The 19,401-nt window shown below is 39.5% G+C and overlaps 1 protein-coding gene across 2 annotated transcripts; it reads right to left on the bottom strand.

Moving 5' to 3' along the window:
• Nucleotides 1-1,126: 1,126 nt before the first annotated feature.
• Nucleotides 1,127-19,232, bottom strand: RBAK (RB associated KRAB zinc finger). Of its 2 annotated transcripts, none has more exons than XM_033096661.1 (5): nt 19,068-19,232; nt 17,613-17,671; nt 11,377-11,503; nt 11,012-11,104; nt 1,127-7,175 (listed from the first exon to the last, which is right to left on the bottom strand). In XM_033096661.1, exons 2-5 carry the CDS (start codon nt 17,625-17,627, stop codon nt 5,260-5,262), a joined length of 2,151 nt encoding a protein of 716 aa, XP_032952552.1. In that variant the 5' UTR covers nt 17,628-17,671; nt 19,068-19,232; the 3' UTR covers nt 1,127-5,259. The 2 variants fall into 2 exon arrangements, with proteins under 2 accessions (XP_032952552.1, XP_032952553.1); XM_033096662.1 differs by lacking the exon at nt 19,068-19,232 and adding an exon at nt 18,918-19,019.
• Nucleotides 19,233-19,401: the final 169 nt, after the last annotated feature.

Here is a 19,401-nt window from a genome sequence, read left to right as displayed (position 1 = left end):
CCCAGTGATCAGGGCAGGCAATGATTTGACTGGACTAATGTGTGGGGAAAAGAACACATTTCTGAAATTTTGCTCAGCAGATGCCATGCTATATGCACCGGTTTCTTCACTCCCAGAGGCCACATCTTCCTCCACTGAGAGACAACTGTCCTATCTTCTCTCAGAGGATTTTGGACATTATTTGCACTCCATATCTTTCGCTCACAAGTCAATAATTCAATGGTGGTTCACCAATCTGACAGGAACTGCACGAGTTTCTTTAATGTAAAAAGGAATTCTTTTTTGGTCTTTATTACACTGTGGCAATTGGCGGGGATTACATTTGTGTTGCATTTCTTTGTGGCTGCCACATCATTTAACTTGGGGAGTACTGTAACACGGGTTCTAGTCATACATTCCCCCTCTTTGAAGGGCCTAGTTGGCTGAACAGCATTATCTGCGCATGATTTGGGACGGAGTAAGGAACAGTGGGTGAATTTTTGCCTTCAGATATAAGTAATCTTGCATGATTGTCTTTTGACCTAATTAAGAGACTTTAGAGAAAAATCTGAAAAGTTAACTGACTTCCAGTTGAGCAGCAGTAAATGCGGGGATGGAGGATGATGACAGAAGTGGGCCGTGTGGAAGGGGAGCCATGGGCTTGCAGGAGCACGTGCCTAGTGGGTAGCCCAGCAGACAGGGTGAGAACAGGCGGCCAACAGGGGAATCACACCTCCAAGTCCCAACCAACTCCTTGTCGAGCCCCTCCTTCGCAAGCAGGGCACTTAATCTCTGCACCACTATATTTACCCTCAATGGAGTCTGAGAAATAAAATCAAGGACACACAGGGCGTTCCATCAAATGTCACCACTCATCCTTGCTGGGCCATAAGCTCAGCCACCACCCCCGCCCAATACCCAGCGCTTTATTTTTTATGGTGCAATCTTAACCATTTCTTTCACTCACTCACATTTGTGCTGTTAACTGTGTACCTTACAGTTGCAGAAAACTTTTTAAATATAATTTTTCATCCAATCAAACTCACCATTTTATTTACTTACCTCCAAGAAGGGTCACCTCTGTGATAAGGTAATGGTTAAGATGAACCCTGAATTCAGAAATGTGAAAAACTTGTCTGAGAAAATGTGAAATGTTTACACACATTAGTTCTTTATTGAAGAGGCAGTTCAGACCCATTTAGATATGCAAAAGGGTAGGATGACAAAATATGTAATGGCCCCACCACCTTTCAAACATTTTACTTAAAATATACATTATATTAAGTTTTAAGGTCACAGTGTAGGAAATCTTAGTAGTTGCCATTAAAACTACTATAGAGTATTTCCTGCACAGAATTATGCAAAATCTACCATTTAATTCCTGTTACACAGCATATTTATACACATCTAGAAAAATATGGCAAAAGAGTGCTGAGCAACAGAAATGGTAGACACGTGATTTTAAAACTTTTTATGCAAGTATAATATACATGCAGAAAACAAACACATCTTAAGTGCACAGAACACTCAAGATATTCAGCACCCAGGTTTAGAAAGAGTATTATCAGCACCAGTTAAACACCCTTTTCAGTCTTTGCCAAGCTAACTGCTATCCTGACTTTTAATAAAATTAACATGCCTTTTCATGTTTGCTGGCCATCTGAATACCGTCTTTTGTGAAGTAGGTGTCCAAGTCTTTTGCCCATTTTCTGTTTTTGATTTGTAGCTATTTTGCCTGTCGTTACACTTTCTATAGATGGAATCACACAAGATGTTTTTGTGTCTGGACTCCTTCATTCGACACTGTGAAACTGAGTTGTAATTCGTTCATTCTCTTTGCTTTACAGCATTCTATAGTGGAAACATACCACTTAAGTTCATTCACTCGACTGCATATGGTTTCTGCAGTTTTACACCATGAATATTCTAACGCATGTCCTTTGGTGATCATAAATAAGCTTGGTAGACATGAGCATTTCTGCTAGGTTTGGGTTAAAAGGGTATCCACATGTTCAACTGTAAATACTAGCTTTCCAAAATGGTTATATCAATTGGCACCATCAGCAGCAGTGTAGACTTCCTGTTGTTTAAACTTGACAAAACTGGATGCTTTTTCATGCTTTTCAAAAATAATTCTAACCATTTCAGTGGACCGGTAGAAGTACCACATGGTATTTTAAATGTTTGCATTTTCCTGAGTACTAATAAAATTAACATACCTTTTCACATTTGCTGGCCATCTGGATACCCTCTTTTCTGAAGTAGATGTTCAAGTCTTTTGCCAATTTTCTGTGATTTTGATTTGTAGGTGTCCTTTTATATTTTACATCAGGGGTCACCAATTAAAGCCTGCAGGCCGAATCCAGACTGCCACCTGTGCTTGTGAATAGTGTTATTAGGACACAGCCACATTCACCTGTTTTTGTATATGGCTTTCACCATTACAGTAGCAAAGGTGAGGAGCTGTGACAGAGACTCTCTAGCCTGCAAAGTCCAAAATACTACCTGGCCCCCTTACCAGAAACACTTACCAGCCCCTCTAAACTCATGTGTGCAGTCATACATGAAATACCTCCTCCCCCTCTGTGGTTTGCCTATTTGATTTCTTAATGGGTCTTTTTGATAAAAAGAAGTTTTAAAACCTAATATATCCAAATTAACATGTTTTATTTTATGATTTAGGGCTTTTTGAATCTTAAAAAAAAATTGTTTAGTATAAAGTTACAGTCTCCTAAGTTTCCTTCTTATAGTTTTATTACTTTACATTTCATATTTAGATCTGCAATTCATCTCAGTTGTTTTTCCAATGTTCTACTAAATTATGAACTAAAATTGACAGTATTTCTTGGAAAGAACATCGTTTCCCCCATCACACTGCATTATCATCTTCACAAAAAAGTCAACTGATGGTATTCTGTATGGGTGTTTTGGAATCTATATTCTGTTCTACTGGTCAATTTGTGTCAATACTACACCATCATAACTTCTATGGCTTTATAACAGGTCTTGATATCTGCCAATATTAAGTCATCTTGCTATCTATTCTAGAAGATAGCCTTGCTATTATTGGTCTTTTCAATTTTCACATAAATTTCAGAATTAGCTAAATTTTAAAGAACTGCCAGGACTTTAATTTTGCATTGAATATATGAATTAATTTGGGAAAAACTGACATCTTTTTAAGATTGTCCTGGAATCCATGAACTAGGTATGTCCCTCCCAGTTTTGTAATTGTTTTTTCTGGACACAGTTATTGAAAATATGGTTAGATAATTGTTCCCCTAGGCACTTGAGGATTTTTTAATGCTACTGTAAGTGGTATTGCTTTTAAAACTTTAATTTTTTATGATCATTGATGGTATATTTAAAAAAATTATTCATAATGAACATGTTTGCAGGGAACTTGCAAATTTACTCATTAATTTTAATAATTCTAATTATCTGGATATTCCTCAGAATTTTCTATGTACAAAATCACATCATCTGCAAATAAAAGTTTTACTTCTTTCTGATCCTTATGCCTTTTGCTTATTTTTTCCCCTTACTTTCCTGGCTAGGTCCTCCTACACGATACTGATTAGTGATAGTAAATATCCTGGTCTATTTTTTTTACCTTGGGAGAAAACTTTCAATATTTCATCATTAGGTATGCTGTTGATTGTAGTTTAAGATACTCTTTACCCAACTAAAGAAGTTCCTTTCTATCCAGTTTGCTAAGAACATAAATGGATGGTGATTTTACCATATTAATTGCCTGCCTACTAGGCTACTTTGCTTTATGTGATGTGTTAGTGATTTATTATTAAAACACCCTCACGTTCCTGGAGTAAGACACAGTTCATCACTTTTGTTTGCCCAGAATTGGGTCGTATGATCACTAGAAGACAGTTACTGGCAATCAGAATGGAATTATCATGATTGGTTTAGACCAGGGGAGTCCAAACTGCTGCCCACGGGCCAACTGCAGCCTGCAATCCAGTTTTTATTGGCCCACAGCAAATTCCAAAAATATATTTAGTTTACTTAAATAAGCCAGGTGAGGCAATACGTACTTCACCTCGAGTGAGTGGCCCGGCTGTTTGTGTATTTTACCACATATGGCCCTTGGTGAAAAACGCTGAAAAAAGTTTGGACACCCCTGGTTTAGACTAGTCAGGATTTACCCTCTGAGTCATGTGAAGAAATGACAAACATCCAAACTCTTTCATCAAGGAGAGGGAAGAAAGGACATTGAGTTAACCAAAAATGTCTGCTAGAAATGTGTATTAATATGTTCCAAAATATTGGGAATAAGGAGCAGTGCACAAAATAATAACACTGTACTAATATCAAATAAAAGTACAGATAAAACTTCTGAATTACATAATATTAGCACACTGCACACTCAAACTTGTGGGTTAAAAACAAAAGTGGTATCAGAGCTGGGCATATTTTATAGAGTATTAATAGTACAGTTATTCTTTTTCATTGAAACGAACAACTCCAAATTATGCATAGCTTATAAAAATAGCATATTTCAAAATCTTTTTTGCTCAAATGTAGATGGAAAATACAAAAATCACTGGTTTTTCTATTGATGAGGCATTTACTAGCCCATTTGTAAATGCCTCTAAAGAATAGAAAATTAAGTATTTCACTTTGTACTTGTCAAATATTTCACCAACATTATAACCTGGGTTAGTACTTTTTGCCATCTTAATACTCAAATAAAAATACTGCCTTTTCACAAATTATTCAAATCCCAATTTACATAGAACTGCATAGAATTATTGTTAGGTTGCATTTTTAAAACATGAGGAAAATTCCATATGGGTATTTAATGCTACTGACCTCATCACGTCCTGATGATTTGAAAACTTCACTTTATACAATGAAGGTTTATTCAGAACTGATAGCTTCTGATATCGTTCTTATAAACACATGATTTTACATCAGAAATATGGCTTTTAGTATAACATTTCCAAGATAATATATTTTCCCACATTTATTACTGTAACAGATTTCGCCATGGTAAGATTCCCTGATATGTAAATAAAACTTGAATCCAAAATAAATATTAAATATTCATAAAGTTTCACTCCTGTATAATCTAGTATCCAATGAGTTGTAGGGTCTGGCTTTGCTTCTTGTTGTATTCTGAGGGATTCCTCTGTGTGAAAATTCAGATTAAAATGAATCTAATGCCTAAGTGCTTTCCCCCATTCAGAAACATAAACTCAGACCATGATATCTGACACCAAATAATTACATTCAGAGGGTTTTCTAAAATGAGATTTGACTTCACAGGAGATTTTCCACATCAAGCACATTTATATTTCCTCTCCTATGGATTCTCTGATGGCTATTGAAGGCTGATCTGTGGTGGAATTTTTTCCCACATTCATTACATTCATAGGGCTTCTCACCAGAATGAGTTCTGTAATGTACAGTGAGGTATGACTTCTGAGAAAAGACTTTCCCACATTCGTTACATTCATAGGGTTTCTCTCCTGAATGGCTTCTGTAGTGTACAGTGAGGTTTGACATCCGAGAGAAGACTTTTCCACATTTACTACATTCATAGGGCTTCTCTCCTGAATGAATTCTATGATGTATAGTGAGATATGACTTCTGAGAAAAGAACTTTCCACATTCATAACACTCATAGGGTTTCTCTCCTGTGTGTACTCTCTGATGTCTAAAGAGGGATGAATTATGGGAGAAGGTTTTCCCACATTCGTTACATCCATAGGGCTTCTCTTCTGAATGACTTCTATAATGTATAGTGTAATATGACAACTCAGAGAACAACTTTCCACATATATTACATTCATAGGATTTCTCCCCTTTTGGAAGTGACTGGTGCCCATCGAAGGCTGAATTTTCCAGGAAGGTTTTCCCACATTCATTACATTCATAGGGTTTCTCTCCTAAAGGAGTAGTATGATGGTCAGCGAGATAGGAGAACTGAGAGAACTTTCCACACTCACTACATTCATGGGATTTCTCATCTGTGTGTACTTTTCGATGTCTAATGAAGGCTGAATTTAAATTGAAGGTTTTGCCACATTCATTACATTCATAGGGTTTCTCTTCTAAATGACTTCTATAATGTATAGTGAGGTACGATACCCGAGAAAAAAATTTTCCACACTCACTACATTGATAGGGTTTCTCTCCTGTGTGGGTTCTCTGATGTGTAATAAGGGTAGATTTTCGGTAGTAGGATTTCCCACATTCATTACATTTATAAAGTTTCTCTCCCGTATGTGTTCTCTGATGGTCACTGAGGGCTGACTTGCGGGAGAAGGATTTTCCACATTCATTACATGGATACGGTCTCTCTCCCGAATGATTTCTCTGGTGTAGAGTGAGATGTGTCTTCTGACAGAAGGTTTTCCCACATTCATTACATTCATAGGGTTTTTCTCCTGAATGAGTCCTCAGATGTTGAGTGAGATGTAACTTCTGACAGAAAGTTTTTCCACATTCGTTACACTTATAGGGCTTCTCCTCTAAGTGTGATCTCCGATGTACAGTGAGGGTTCCCTTTTGGCTAAAGGATTTCCCACAGACATTACATTCATAAGGTTTCTCTCCTGTGTGAGCCCTCTGATGTATAATGAATTTTGACTTTTTACAGAAGGATTTTCCACATTCTCTGCATTCAAAGGGCTTCAGCTCCATTTGTGATCTCTGGTACACATTAAAATTTGACATCTGGAGGAACTCTGATCCAGAATCATTCCACTCATAGGGCTTCTCCCCCATATAAGCTCTCTTATGAGTAATGAAAACGGCTTCATTGTCTAAGGCTTCCATGCACTCATTATATTCAAACGGTTTCTCCAAAATATTAATTTTCTGAAGAATATTTTCTTCATTTTGAGAATAGCCTTCCCCATTTTGATCAAATTCATAGGGTTTCTCTCCATGATATGTTTTCCCACATTCAGTACACTCATCAGGTTTCTTTCTTGCATAGCTTCCATCACTAATAATTAATTCCGAAGTAGAGTCTAAATTCTTTCCACATGAGACACAATTATGAGATATGCTTGAAGGAACAAGGCTTGTTTCTGTATTACAAGTTTTATCAAATGCATTCTCTCTTTCTTCAATCAGGGTTTTGCTGTTGATATAAACAGCTTGCCTGGAACGTTCATCCTCAGTTTCTTGGATTCTGTTTGTCATGTCATCAACTTTCCAGACTTCTTCTAAAAAGGAATAAAATTAAACAAACCTGTGAATCTAAACACACCAACTATAGAATGGAAGTGGTACTCAAATGCCCTATTGTGGGGTTGATGCTGGCTTCTGGGCCAATCTCCGCAAATAAAAATAATTACAAGTACCTAGTCCTCTTTCCCCCTTGATTTGTCATACAAGACACACACACACACACACACACACACACACACAAGTGTGGCTGAGGGAAGCATGGTAAAGTGATGAGAGTGGGATAGGACTCGGCACAACTGGAAAAAGGGAGAATAAATTGATGTTGACCACAAGTACATTTGTTATTTACAAATGTTTGTAGAAAACGTGAAATAAATACAAGAAATGATCAGTAGAGGAAAAGTCACTGAAAAAATGCTAGATCCAGGCAGAAATTGGAAGACTCAAGAGCAAATAGGGTCAGGGGGAGAACTAGGACAATTACCGTATGTATATTCAAAGGAAATATTCAAGCATGGATTACATTTGGGAGAAATAGATTACAATTTATATTAAACTAAGATATCATTTCATAACAAGATTACCGTAGCAACATCTTCACTAGCATAGACTCTTCCAAAATCTTTATCTTTTTGTTCTACACATAAATCCAAATAAACATTCTAAAACATTCTCTGAATTCCTCATGTATAGATAGTTCTAAAAGCTGCGAATTCCTCGTGTTTAGGTAGTTCTAAAAGCTCCGAATTCCTCATGTTTAAATAGCTCCACAACCAGGGCTCCAACTCCCTAGCCCTGATTCAGAGTCACCTGGAAGAAGAGTTCCAGGCACATAACTGCCCGAAAGATGTAATACAGACTAGACAGCAAGAGAGCTTTCCAATAAGATCAGCTCTCTGAAGTGTTCTTATTATGAGACGATTACGTGAATAGTCTTATTTACCAGTAGCTGAACTGTTTGCACAACAGGGCATAGTTGGTTAAGAGCACTGGAACCCCAACTCAAACACAGTATAGGCTGGGGGACCTTAGGCAAGTTATGTAACTGTGATGTAGTCTCACTCACCTGAAATGTGGATGATGGTGCCTAAATCACAGGGCTGGGAAAGGACTAATTTATTCATTCCTAACCATGAGTCTGTGCTCATGTTAGCACATATAATCTGCTCAGAATAGTTTGTAACACAAAACAAATGCTCATTACATTTCATCATTAATTTTCTGACTTAAATTTCCTACAACTAGTCACAACCCTGAAACATCACTGTAACTTAATTCTGAATATGAACAAGAGTTCCCATATTCCTGGGTTTCATTTGGTGTAAAACCTTAAATATCAGATTCCTAAAGCTGCCCCTATAATATTAACTTTATCTATGTATTTTAAAAAAATTTTGATCCTCTAAACTATTTTTAGGTGTTCTCATCCACATTCAATGCAATACTGACAGTTCTGTGCTCAGAAATCTACAAAATCCTGAGTCCAAAAGCCCCATATACCAATAGAAAAACAGAAAGAGAAAGTTGTCATTCACTGGTAAGATTTTTTATTACTTAGATATATAATATATATTCAAACTAGCATAGCATGGATCATCCAAAAATACCTCTGCTTCAGGAAGCCTAGGCTCATTCTCCACCATGAGTCTGTGCTCACGTTCTTTTTCGTGCAATTTGACATCTAGTGTTGGTTTTACTCAAACCCTGTCTGTATTTCAGGAGAAGCTTTAAAATATTTATCAAGTCTCTTCCCAGCTTTTTAAAGTTCTCCTTCCCTTCAATTTTAAAACAGCTTTAACACAAAATTGTATAATATGTATTTGAATATAAATATTCCACGTGAAAGCTGAATTTTGAATTAGTTCACGCAGCTATGTTGTTCTTTCCTAACTAAAACCTATACCTGTGGCAAGTATGACTACTTTTCCTATCTTCTTTGAATCTCTGTGATTAGAAATTATAGTTCCTAAACTGCTCAAATGGGGTGCTTTCACATTCCATCCTAACCCCTACCTGTTTTATCAGAATCTATAGTTAGAAATAAACTATCTCTCAATGATGATTGATAAAGGTCTTGCATTACCCAGCGCCTCAGTTAGTCAATGAAAAATCTACTGAACGTCTTCTATAAGTTACATGTCAAAGCAGAGTCAAAAAATCCTTCCTCTGGAGGATTATAATTCAGGTAGAGAAAAAGCTCAAGAAACAAATATATGCCACTACATATCAGAGTACACAAAATATACATCTAACTTTTGTGGTAACAATTACCAAGTGGAATGGGTATTAAGAGTTATTAAGAGAGACTGGCGTGGTGAACGAGTAATAAAGGAAACCTCAGATTGGAGATGAACTTCCAAGCTCCAATTTCAAGAATGAAGTTCTAGAGGTTCTGTTGCACAGCAATGTAAATATAGTTAACACGACTGAACTGTATACTTAAAAATGGTCCAAATGGTAAATTTTAGGTATGTTTTTTATTATTATAATTGAGGGAAGGGGAAGGAAAATGTATGATCTGGACAAGAAAAGTGCATACAAAAGAAAAGGACAATGATAATCTGACCAGAAGATATTTAGAAATCTAGACCAAATGGAATTTAACAAGAGTTTGGGGAAACAAAACACTAATTTTGATAAGCAACATCACAGCATACTGAGTGGGACCAGAGGAGAGGAAAATTTCAATTCCATTTAAGAACAGAACAGTTATAGGCTCATCTTGTCAGCCTGGCGCTTAGATCAACTGGATACTTCAGAGAAACAGATTTTTCAATTTCCAAACAGGATTCACGGTAATCCAGGTGTGAGAAAATATCGTTTATACTGATGTCCGAAGACACTAAGAATATGCAAATTTTAAGGCATTTCATGAAAGACAAAAAAGAAAGATTAGTACATGTAATCAATAAAGGGAGATGAGGAAGATGCACGGAACTTGTGATTTGGTAAAGTTCATTCTGAGAAGAAGGTGGGGGGAAAAAGGAGAGAGGGAGGGAAGAAGGGGACTATCTCACTGGCACTGTCATCTGTCAGGTAAACTCGTCAACGAGGCTACAGGATAAAGGCATTAATGAGCAGCATAAATACAAATTAAAAAGTCCTAAAAAATGAGAGGAGATAAACTCTTTGAATGGATGTGAAAAAACTAAAGAAGTAGAAAACAAGTCGCAGGGAGCAGTCCTGAGGAAGGCAAGAGAATGAACCAAAATTCACTGACGAGAGAAATACTACCTGAATGTTTAGTGTGGACACAGGAATGACAGACAGACAGAGACGGAGGAGCACTGGGGAAAAAAGGAAGGCCCGCTAGCGATGTGGCACCAAACCAACCGAGGATGCATCGCACAAACAGTGAGCAAGCACCTCCGAACAAGTGTGAGCGCACACTGTGGCCAGGCGGTGACTGGCCTCACCTCCTTCAGGAGAGGACGACATGCTGGTATCTGAGTACACAGGGCAAGGGGTTAAACCAGGGTAGAAAACAAGCCAGAGGCATTTCACAGCAAGGAAGGAAAGAAAACAGAAGATAAAAAAAATGAACATGAAAGTCTTGAGTAAGTTTTTCTATCAGACTTCTGAATGCTTGAAAACAAAGGAAATCTATCACAATGGGGAGTAGGTAAGTTACTGAAAATGCAAGAGCAAGAGGGGCAAGGAATAGGCCCTCAGTCCTGGTAAGCACAGAAGGTCGCTACACGTGTAAATCAAATGTAAAACCCAACCAGGAGCTGGCATGTATGTGCTGGAGGGAGAGTGCTGTTTGAGTCCTGGAGGTGCGATTTAGGGCATCTGAGGCCCAGAGAGACCATAGGTCACTCCCCCAAGTCTGGGTGACCATTTCTAATACTGTAACATTCTAGTAACTCACCTGGACTCTGACACGGGAGGTCACCTTCTGCTATCCACGGCTCTTCTCCCTGCTCCAACTTGACGATCACATTTGGTTTGGTGCTATCGTACCCTGTGAGTGGGAAATGGACATGGACTTGGACCAGCTGCTCGGCTTTCAGAGCTCTGAGTAGAAGGTGCTGCCTCAGGGGCCACATAACACGGTGCCCCATTTTGCACCTTATCAAAATGAAAACCTTTTGTGGAGAAGCAGAGATACAAATGCTCTACCTGGTGCCTAAAAGGAATTAAAAGTCTTATCACTTATTTTTTTAAATTCGAGGATAAAATCATTCAATTAGAAGCCCCCACATAGCAGCAACTCAGGAAGCAAGCTCCCCTCACCCACGGAGACCAGATGGCTGTAGTTCTCCAGCATCACATCCCTGTAGGTTGTCTTCTGCTCAGGGTCCAGCTGCTGCCACTCCTCCTGGGTAAAGTCCACGGCCACGTCGTGGAATGACACTGGCCCCTGTAATGACACCGTGATCGGAACTGGGTGACACGGAGAAGATGTACAGGGATAAGAGCTTACAGAGCTCACTGGCAAAGTCAACTATGAACATTGTATACCTTTTTTTTTTTTAATATTACAGATTGCAGAAACAAAAACAAACCATATCTGAAACACGAGGCCTTTGGGGTCCTTACTGGGTCAAAAAAAAAATAAAAATCCACAAACCAAAAAAAACACTGAGTTCTGATTTTGCAACTGAAGTGTCTGAGTTTGGGGGGCCAGAAAATGAGTAAAACATCATTTCTGCTCTCCAAAAGCGTACATGTATGTCCCACTAAGGAGATGCCATGTAAATAAACATAAGCATTTTATTCCTTGTCATTTTCTTCAGTTGCCTTTGCTGGTTGGTCCTCTCCTCCCTGCCTCTTCAGGATGGTGCCCCAGGACTGTCCCTTCCTTCCCACACTCATTCCTCTGGTGATCTCCTCACTGTCAGCTCTTTGAGCCTCTACTCTTATTCCCAAGCCAATGTGTGACTAGGTTTTTTACTTCCTTCAAGTTTTATCTCAAACACCTCATTCTCACAGTGGGGTTACTGGAGTGATATATACAAGATGGAGGGTGGATTAACAGAGGAAGAAATTCTGTTTAATTTTATGTTTGCAGATTAGGCTTCACAGGTTCTGCTGGGTATTCTACAGGATTAAGGGGAAGGGAGAGGAGAAAAAGCGTCTAAAACACCAACGGCAAAAACTGAAGCAGCATCAATATTAGGATGTTGGCATAGGGCAGAGAGACCAAGAAAACACTTCCTTAAAGACAGCTTTTTCAGAGAGTAAGAGCTGATTCTAACTTGCCAGAGTAAACTGAATATACACAATTACTTTCCTGCCTCAAAAAAAGACAAAAACCCATAAAGTCCAATTCAAAAAAATGTAACAACAGGGTACATTCTCATAGAAGCACTGGAACACAGAGGTTACCAACAGCAGGGAATTCTTTGAAGAAATCCCTCAGATATAGAGAAGCGTGAATGAGAAATCAGCCATGGAACATACTTTATCCAGGGCGGCTGCTGGGCTGCAGAGAAGTGAAGTGAACGGCAGATTCTCCAGCAGAGCCCTTGAAAATCTCCAGGCCCATCCAGAGGGTCCCATAGCAGTAGCGTGGTCAGAGAAACCAACCACAGGACTGCCTGAGAAGCTTGAGTGGCCCCCTGTTGTCAGCACACAGCAGGGCCAGGTGTGTGCTGAATCTGACAAGAACCCTCTGGCTCTGGGCCCTGTGGCCAAGACACAGCAGAGCACAAGACACCCCAGACCAGCATACGGTCACTGTCCAAACAGAAAACTTCCACCTGGGATACTAGGAATGTGGGTATAATCGCAGACAGTTTCAGACAAACCAGCAGAGTCAACTTTATCCACATTGGATGTGGATGTTTGTCCAAAAGGCAATTCTCAGAAAACTGCTCTCAACATAAAGCCACACAAGCAACTTCACTGTATCTGCCAACTCACCACTGGTTCAAACAGAGTGGAACGTACACATTCTGTGCAGCAGGAGACACTGTCAACAGAGAAAAAAGGCAGCCCACAGAAAGGGAGAGAAATATTTGCAAATCACATCTGATAAGGAATTAATGTCTAGAATATAGAGAGAACGCCTAAAACACAACAAAAAAAAAACAGCATTCAAAAATGGGCATAGGACCTGAAAAGACATTTCTCTAAAGACACATGAATGGCCAACAAGCACATGAAAAGATGCTGAGCAGCATTAATGAGTAGGGAAACGCAAATCAAAACCACAATGAAATACCACTTCACACCCACTATGATGGCGATGATGAAAAAAAAAGAAAAGAACAGGTGTCAGAAAAATTGGAACTCTTGTATACTATTGGTGGAATGTAAAATGGTGCAGCTCCTGTGGAAATAGTATAATCGTTCCTCAAAAAAATCAAAAATAGCATTAGCATATGATCCAGCAATTCCACTTCTGGGTCTATACCCAAAAAAACAGAAGGCGAGGACTTGAAGAGATATTTGTATACCTTTGTTCATAGCAGAATTATTCCAATAGCTAAAATGTGGAAGCAACCCAACTGTCTACTAATGAATGAATGGATAAGCAAAAGGTGGTATATACATACATTGGATTATTATCCAGCCTTACAAAAGAAGGAAATCCTGACACACGTTACAACATGGATGGGCTTTAAGGATGTTATGCTAAGTGAAATAAGCCAGTCACTGAAAGACAAATACTATATGACTCCACTTAAGTGAGGTACTTAGAGTAGTTAAAATCATAGAGACAGAAAGTAGAAGGGCAGTTGTGGGGGAGAAATGGGGAATTATTGTTTAATGGGCATAAAGTTTCAGTTTTGCACGTTGAGAAGCTTTCTGGAGACGGATGGTGATAACGGCTGCACAACAATATGAATGTACTTAATGCCACTGAGCTGTGCACTAAAAGATGGTTAAGACAGGAAATTTTGTGTTATGTGTATTTTGCCACAATAAAAAACAATGAGGAGCATCCCTGAGCTGTGGGGCAAGTTCAGACAGTGGAATATACAGGAAACAGGAATCACTGAAGGAAGGGGAGTGGGATTCAGAGAGAATATTTGAAGAAACAATGGTCAGATTTTTCCCAAAGTTAATGAAAACCACAAATGCACAGATCCAAGAAGTTCATGATACTCAAGCACAGAAAGGTGAAGAAAATGACACCAAGCCATACCACAATCAAATTGCTCAAAACCAGTAATAAAGAGAAAAGTTTAAAGCAGCAAAAGTACCTGAAATGTAATCAGGTATTTTCTATTATTACTTAAATCTCTTGAAAAAGTAAGTTTTTAATTAAAAATAACAATGTATCAAGGTATTTATACACCTGTAAAAGTAAAATGCAAAAAGGCGGTAAAGGCCAAGAGGGGAATAATGGAAGGTAATTGTAAACTTCTTATAATCCAAGTGAAATGCTGTATTATTTGAAGATAAACTATGATAAATTAAAGTTGCACATTACAAACCCTAAGGCATTCACTGAAAGTACAATGTTATAGTGAATGTTATAATTAAAGTCAATGTTATAGTTAACAACCCAACAAAGGATATAAAATGGAATCATAAAAATCACTCAACTATTTGAAAGAAAGGAAGACAAAGAAGTAAAAGGAAACAAAAAACATAAGACAAACAGAAAAGAAAGACAACAGACTATAATCTAACTGGTTATATCAATAATCACATTACATGTAAAGGTCTAAGAACCCAATTAGTAGGCAGAAATTGTCACATTGGATAAAGAAGCAAAACCCAACTATATGCTGCCTACAAAAAATGTCCTTTAAATATACACACTCAAATAGGTTAAAAGTAAAAGTACAGAATAAGATACAGCATGCCAACACTACTCAAAACAAAGCTGGAATATCTATTTCACAGCACAGAGTATTACCAGGGATAAAGAAGGACATTTTCACAATAACAAAGTGGTTCATTAATCAAGAGGACTTACACGTTTTACATACCTAATAAAATGCATGAAGCAAAAACTGGTAGAAGTGCAAGGAGAAACAGACAAAGCACAATTGCAGGAGATTGTAATTTCCTTCTCTCATGATTGATAGGACAAGTAGGCAGAAAATCAGCAAGAATACAGTACACCTGAACAACACTACCAACTTGATCTGAGCGGTATTTACAGATCATTACACCTGCCAGGAGCAGAATATGCAATTATCTCAAATGCACATGCAATGTTTCCAAGAGGCACTCTATCCTGGGCCACCAATTTAAAAGGAGTTATTATTCATGTGGTATTCCTGCCAAAAATGCAGTCTAAATCTCATCATGAAGAAATATCAGTGACTCTTAAATTCAAAGAATTCTATAAAATGATTGGCCTGTATTCTTTAAATATTATAAGAGCATTGAGAAACGATTCCATGTTAAACACACTTAAAAAGTATGAAAGCTACAAGCAAGTCATAATCCTGGACTTGATCCTTTACCAGAAATTAAAAAATTGCTATAAAGGAAATTACTGGGGAAAGTGACAAAATTGGAGGACAAATTGTAGTTTAGATAAAAGTATTATATCAACATCAAATTTCCTGAATTCAATAACTGTACCATGGATATGTAAGAGAATATGCTTGATCGTAGGAGGTTAAATCTGAAATATTACAGGATAAAGGGGCATGACACAACACTCACTCTCAAATGACTCAGAAAAATATATGTATGTGCACAGAGATAATAACAAAGCAAATACAGAAAAATGTCAAAAACGAGAGTATCTGGGCAAAAGGAACAGAGTTCTTTGTACAAAAAGGGAGTTCTTTGTACAATCCTTGTAACTGTTTTGTAAATTTGAAGTTTTTTCAAAATAAAATGTTTCATCAAAAAGAATGCTATCAGATTTATAGGGAATGTTTCAAAAGGACTCAGAAACTAACTGGAAGGGATTCCCCTGGTCAAAGATGGACCCACTTAAACATCAAAGAGAGTTAACAACTTCAATATAAGGAAATACTTAAAATTCATTTAAACCCACGAGCTCATCATAACAAAACGAAACACATAATCCTATTCAGTATTTTGAACATTGTCTTTCCTGTGTGAGCCATAGAATCAGAGGAGATGTTTTTCTTTCAAAAAGCATTCTAGCTAATAAATAAAGAGGAAATGGTCAAGCAGCAGACCCCCATTTTGCCTCTCCGAATGAATTCCGGGATCATGGTGATGAACAGCAATCAGCAGATGCCAACATCACAAAACAAAGACAGAAGGGTAATAGAGGCCTCCAGGAGAAAGAAGCCACAGTGGCATGGACCACACAGTCTTGCCAAAAAGAACTGAACCTAAACTAAATCGGAGGAACTTCCTGTTCTCACTACCAATTTTACAAGACATACATGGAAAAAAAGTAAAGTAAAAAGAAGGCAATGCAATCAACACCATCCAGACTGTGAGGAACTGAGGATAAACCACCCCATTTCTTCAAAAAACAAATTGCAAAGAAATACCACAAGAGACATAAAGGGAGAGTTTCTATTAAATGATCTAAAAGACCTGTCAAACAACCACCCTTTATGGCCTCTATTTGTATTCTGATGGAAAAGAACAAACCAAAAAACAATTAGAAAATTGTGAAACTTGGAACACTGGATACCCTTCAAGAAAGAATGCTATTGTGGGTTATCCCCATCCACTTTTTAAAAGACTCCTTATCGTTTAAAGATACGTACAGAAATAGTTACAAGTAAATTTTTTAAAAAGTCAAGAAAAGGGAGACTCCATGAAGAAAGTATCAGTTTGGAAGTAACAGATGTCAAAGACAGATGAATGGTCACTTGAGGTAAGGACGGGAAAATGTCCACTGGATTTGCCTATAATTAGGTCACTGCTAATCTTTACCAACAGATGCAGGAAGGTGGTAAGGACAAAACCAAGACACAGAGAACTGAAATGGGAGTGGGAAGTGACAACATCTTTACTAGAGAATACCTTTTTGTGTTGTTTGCTGGGCAACCAAATAGACTAACAGAAATATCTGAAGGATGAGCGGGCCATTCCCCCCATGACTTAGCTTTTATCCCTGGATTAAACAATAAAAATGTAAATGTGTCTATTTGGAAAAATCCCATGCACAGTTTCTCCCTGGACAGCAGGTCCTCTACTTCCAACAGCCAGTAAGAGCCATATATTGAAATGATTTACTGGTTGTTACTAGGAAAGCTATCCACATTATATAAACTTTATTAAACACATTTTCCAAGTCCGAAGAAATCTTTACAACCCGCAAGTAACAAAAACAGTTTCTTCTTCAAGTCAATACAAATCCTGTCATGGATGGTATTTTCCTTTTTCTATGATTGTCAAGATCATCAATCATATTTCCAGCTCACCTTCAATAGCCCTAAAGTATCATACTTCCTCGTCATACAAATGTGAGATTCTTCATGCAGATCTGACACTGTAATAACTACATTTCACATAATGTCTGTTATCTATTTCTATGTTTCCATTTTAACGTATGGATCCTTATAAACCTCCTAAAATGCATTACAAAGCAAAGTGGGAAAATATATACAGATACGAAAACTCACCTGGGATTCATGCATTTTCTGCTGCTCTTGGAAAAGTGTACAGATTGTTAACAGTGGACCTAGAGGAGAAGAAGCAAGTAGTTGAAGTCACGAGTAATCTGCCTGCCTAGGCAGGACCTCCTGCATAAGAACCACCAAAGAAAGCTCAATAAAAGGACACCCAGTGAACATTCAGAAGGTGTTAAGAGGATGATAACAGGAGAAACACACACCAGAACCATTCACTGTAACTACCGTGTTTCCCCGAAAATAAGACCTAGACAGACAATCAGCTCTAATGCGTCTTTTGGAGCAAAAATATAAGACCCTGTCTTATTTTACTATAAGACCGAGGATAATATAGTATAACATAATACAATACCGGATATAATACCGGGTCTTATATTAATTTTTGCTCCAAAAGACGCATTAGAGCTGATTGTCCGTCTAGGTCTTATTTTCAGGGAAACACGGTAGAACATAATCAGAGATAATTACTGTCACTGGTGAATATAAACATTGACACCTTTTTCAAGTCTTTTGCCACCGATAAATAAAAGGTGAAAAAAAAACCCTCATTATATTGCTTGCATATTTTCTTATTGTCCATTTAAATTGTTTAAAATAAAAGAATCCACAGAAACGCAAAATATGAGCTCTCAAAGATGGGATAAATGTGCATTCAAGGCATGGTTTTGTTTTTTATCTGACTAAACTTGGTTACCGCTGCACCTACTAAGAATCTTTTATTAAGTAATACAGTGGACACGACACTTGGCCTGGGAGTCTGAGTCCTGTTAGCCATCCCACCTACACACCTGGTAACCTTGGACAAGTCACCTCCCTTCTCCGGCCGTCTCATCCTCTGCCAACCCAGGCTGCAGGGCATAACCCTTGCAGACCTAGCCTGCACTGCTGTGCGACTCCACGGGGCAGAACCAACAGGAATCTGCACACGCTTACACCAGAGGACAAAGGTCCTCATGGACCTTTACAGTCACGTTTGGAATCTGGGGACGACCAGAGGCAGAGGAAGGGGCGTTGGAGCGTGGGGGGGAGGAGGGGACACCACGCGTCCGCGGCGGAGGCTGCGACCCCTTCCTCCCCCAGAAAACCTAGAACTGTCACATCTCGGGGAAGCGCCCATTCCGGAGCAGCCTGCCCCTGCCCTCCCGCCCAGGCACTCACTCGGATCTCTGGGAAGCGTTCACACCCTCCCTGTCGCACCCTCTCGTGTCCTCGGCCCGGGGCGAGTTACCCCCAACCCTGCTCACCGCGGGTGGGAAGATCCAGAGCTGCCCCGAGGCCCGCAAACGCACGACCTACCCCGTCCGGACTCGCTGATCTGCCCCAAGGCCCCCGAGGCTGCAGGACGCGGGCTGCTCCTCCGGCGCTTCTCTCCCTGGGTCCCCGCCTCTCCGCCTCCCAAGGCCGCCGTTCCGAGAAGCCGGCTCTGGGCCTACCGGACAAACTCACCCAGGAAAACGTTCCTCCCGCGGGGGCCCTCACAGTTCCGCGCGCCTCTGCCACGCCGCCGCGATGCAGACGGGCCGGGTCCGGAGCCTGCCGCCCCCGCGCCGCCGCCCCGCCGCCGCTCGGCCCCTCGGGCCTGGCCCGCGAGCTCCGGGGTCGCGCTCGGGGGTCCCCGATCGAGCCTCCGGCCGCCTGAGCGAACACTGCCCGCACAACCTCACGCCTGCTGGGTGCCGGCCCGGCCGGACAGCGCCGGCCCCGCAGACCCCGGGATCCTCGCCCGCTGGAGGCCAAAGCCTGGGAACCAGGACCAGCGGTGACCTGGGCACGGACAGGA

The sequence above is a fragment of the Rhinolophus ferrumequinum genome, chromosome 24, assembly GCF_004115265.2.
Source record: "Rhinolophus ferrumequinum isolate MPI-CBG mRhiFer1 chromosome 24, mRhiFer1_v1.p, whole genome shotgun sequence".
Taxonomy (NCBI): domain Eukaryota; kingdom Metazoa; phylum Chordata; class Mammalia; order Chiroptera; family Rhinolophidae; genus Rhinolophus; species Rhinolophus ferrumequinum.
Note: the sequence above shows the minus strand (reverse complement) of the source record. Positions and strands in the feature narration are given on the sequence as shown.

Bases quoted from the DNA above. Each gene is read 5' to 3' on its own strand.
- RBAK (XM_033096661.1), bottom strand. The intron at 11,105-11,376 runs GTGAGGGGAGCT...TCCCACTCACAG, and splicing joins CAGCCATCTGGTCTCCGTGG to GGTACGATAGCACCAAACCA. The intron at 7,176-11,011 runs GTGAGTTACTAG...ATTCCTTTTTAG, and splicing joins CCTCCCGTGTCAGAGTCCAG to AAGAAGTCTGGAAAGTTGAT.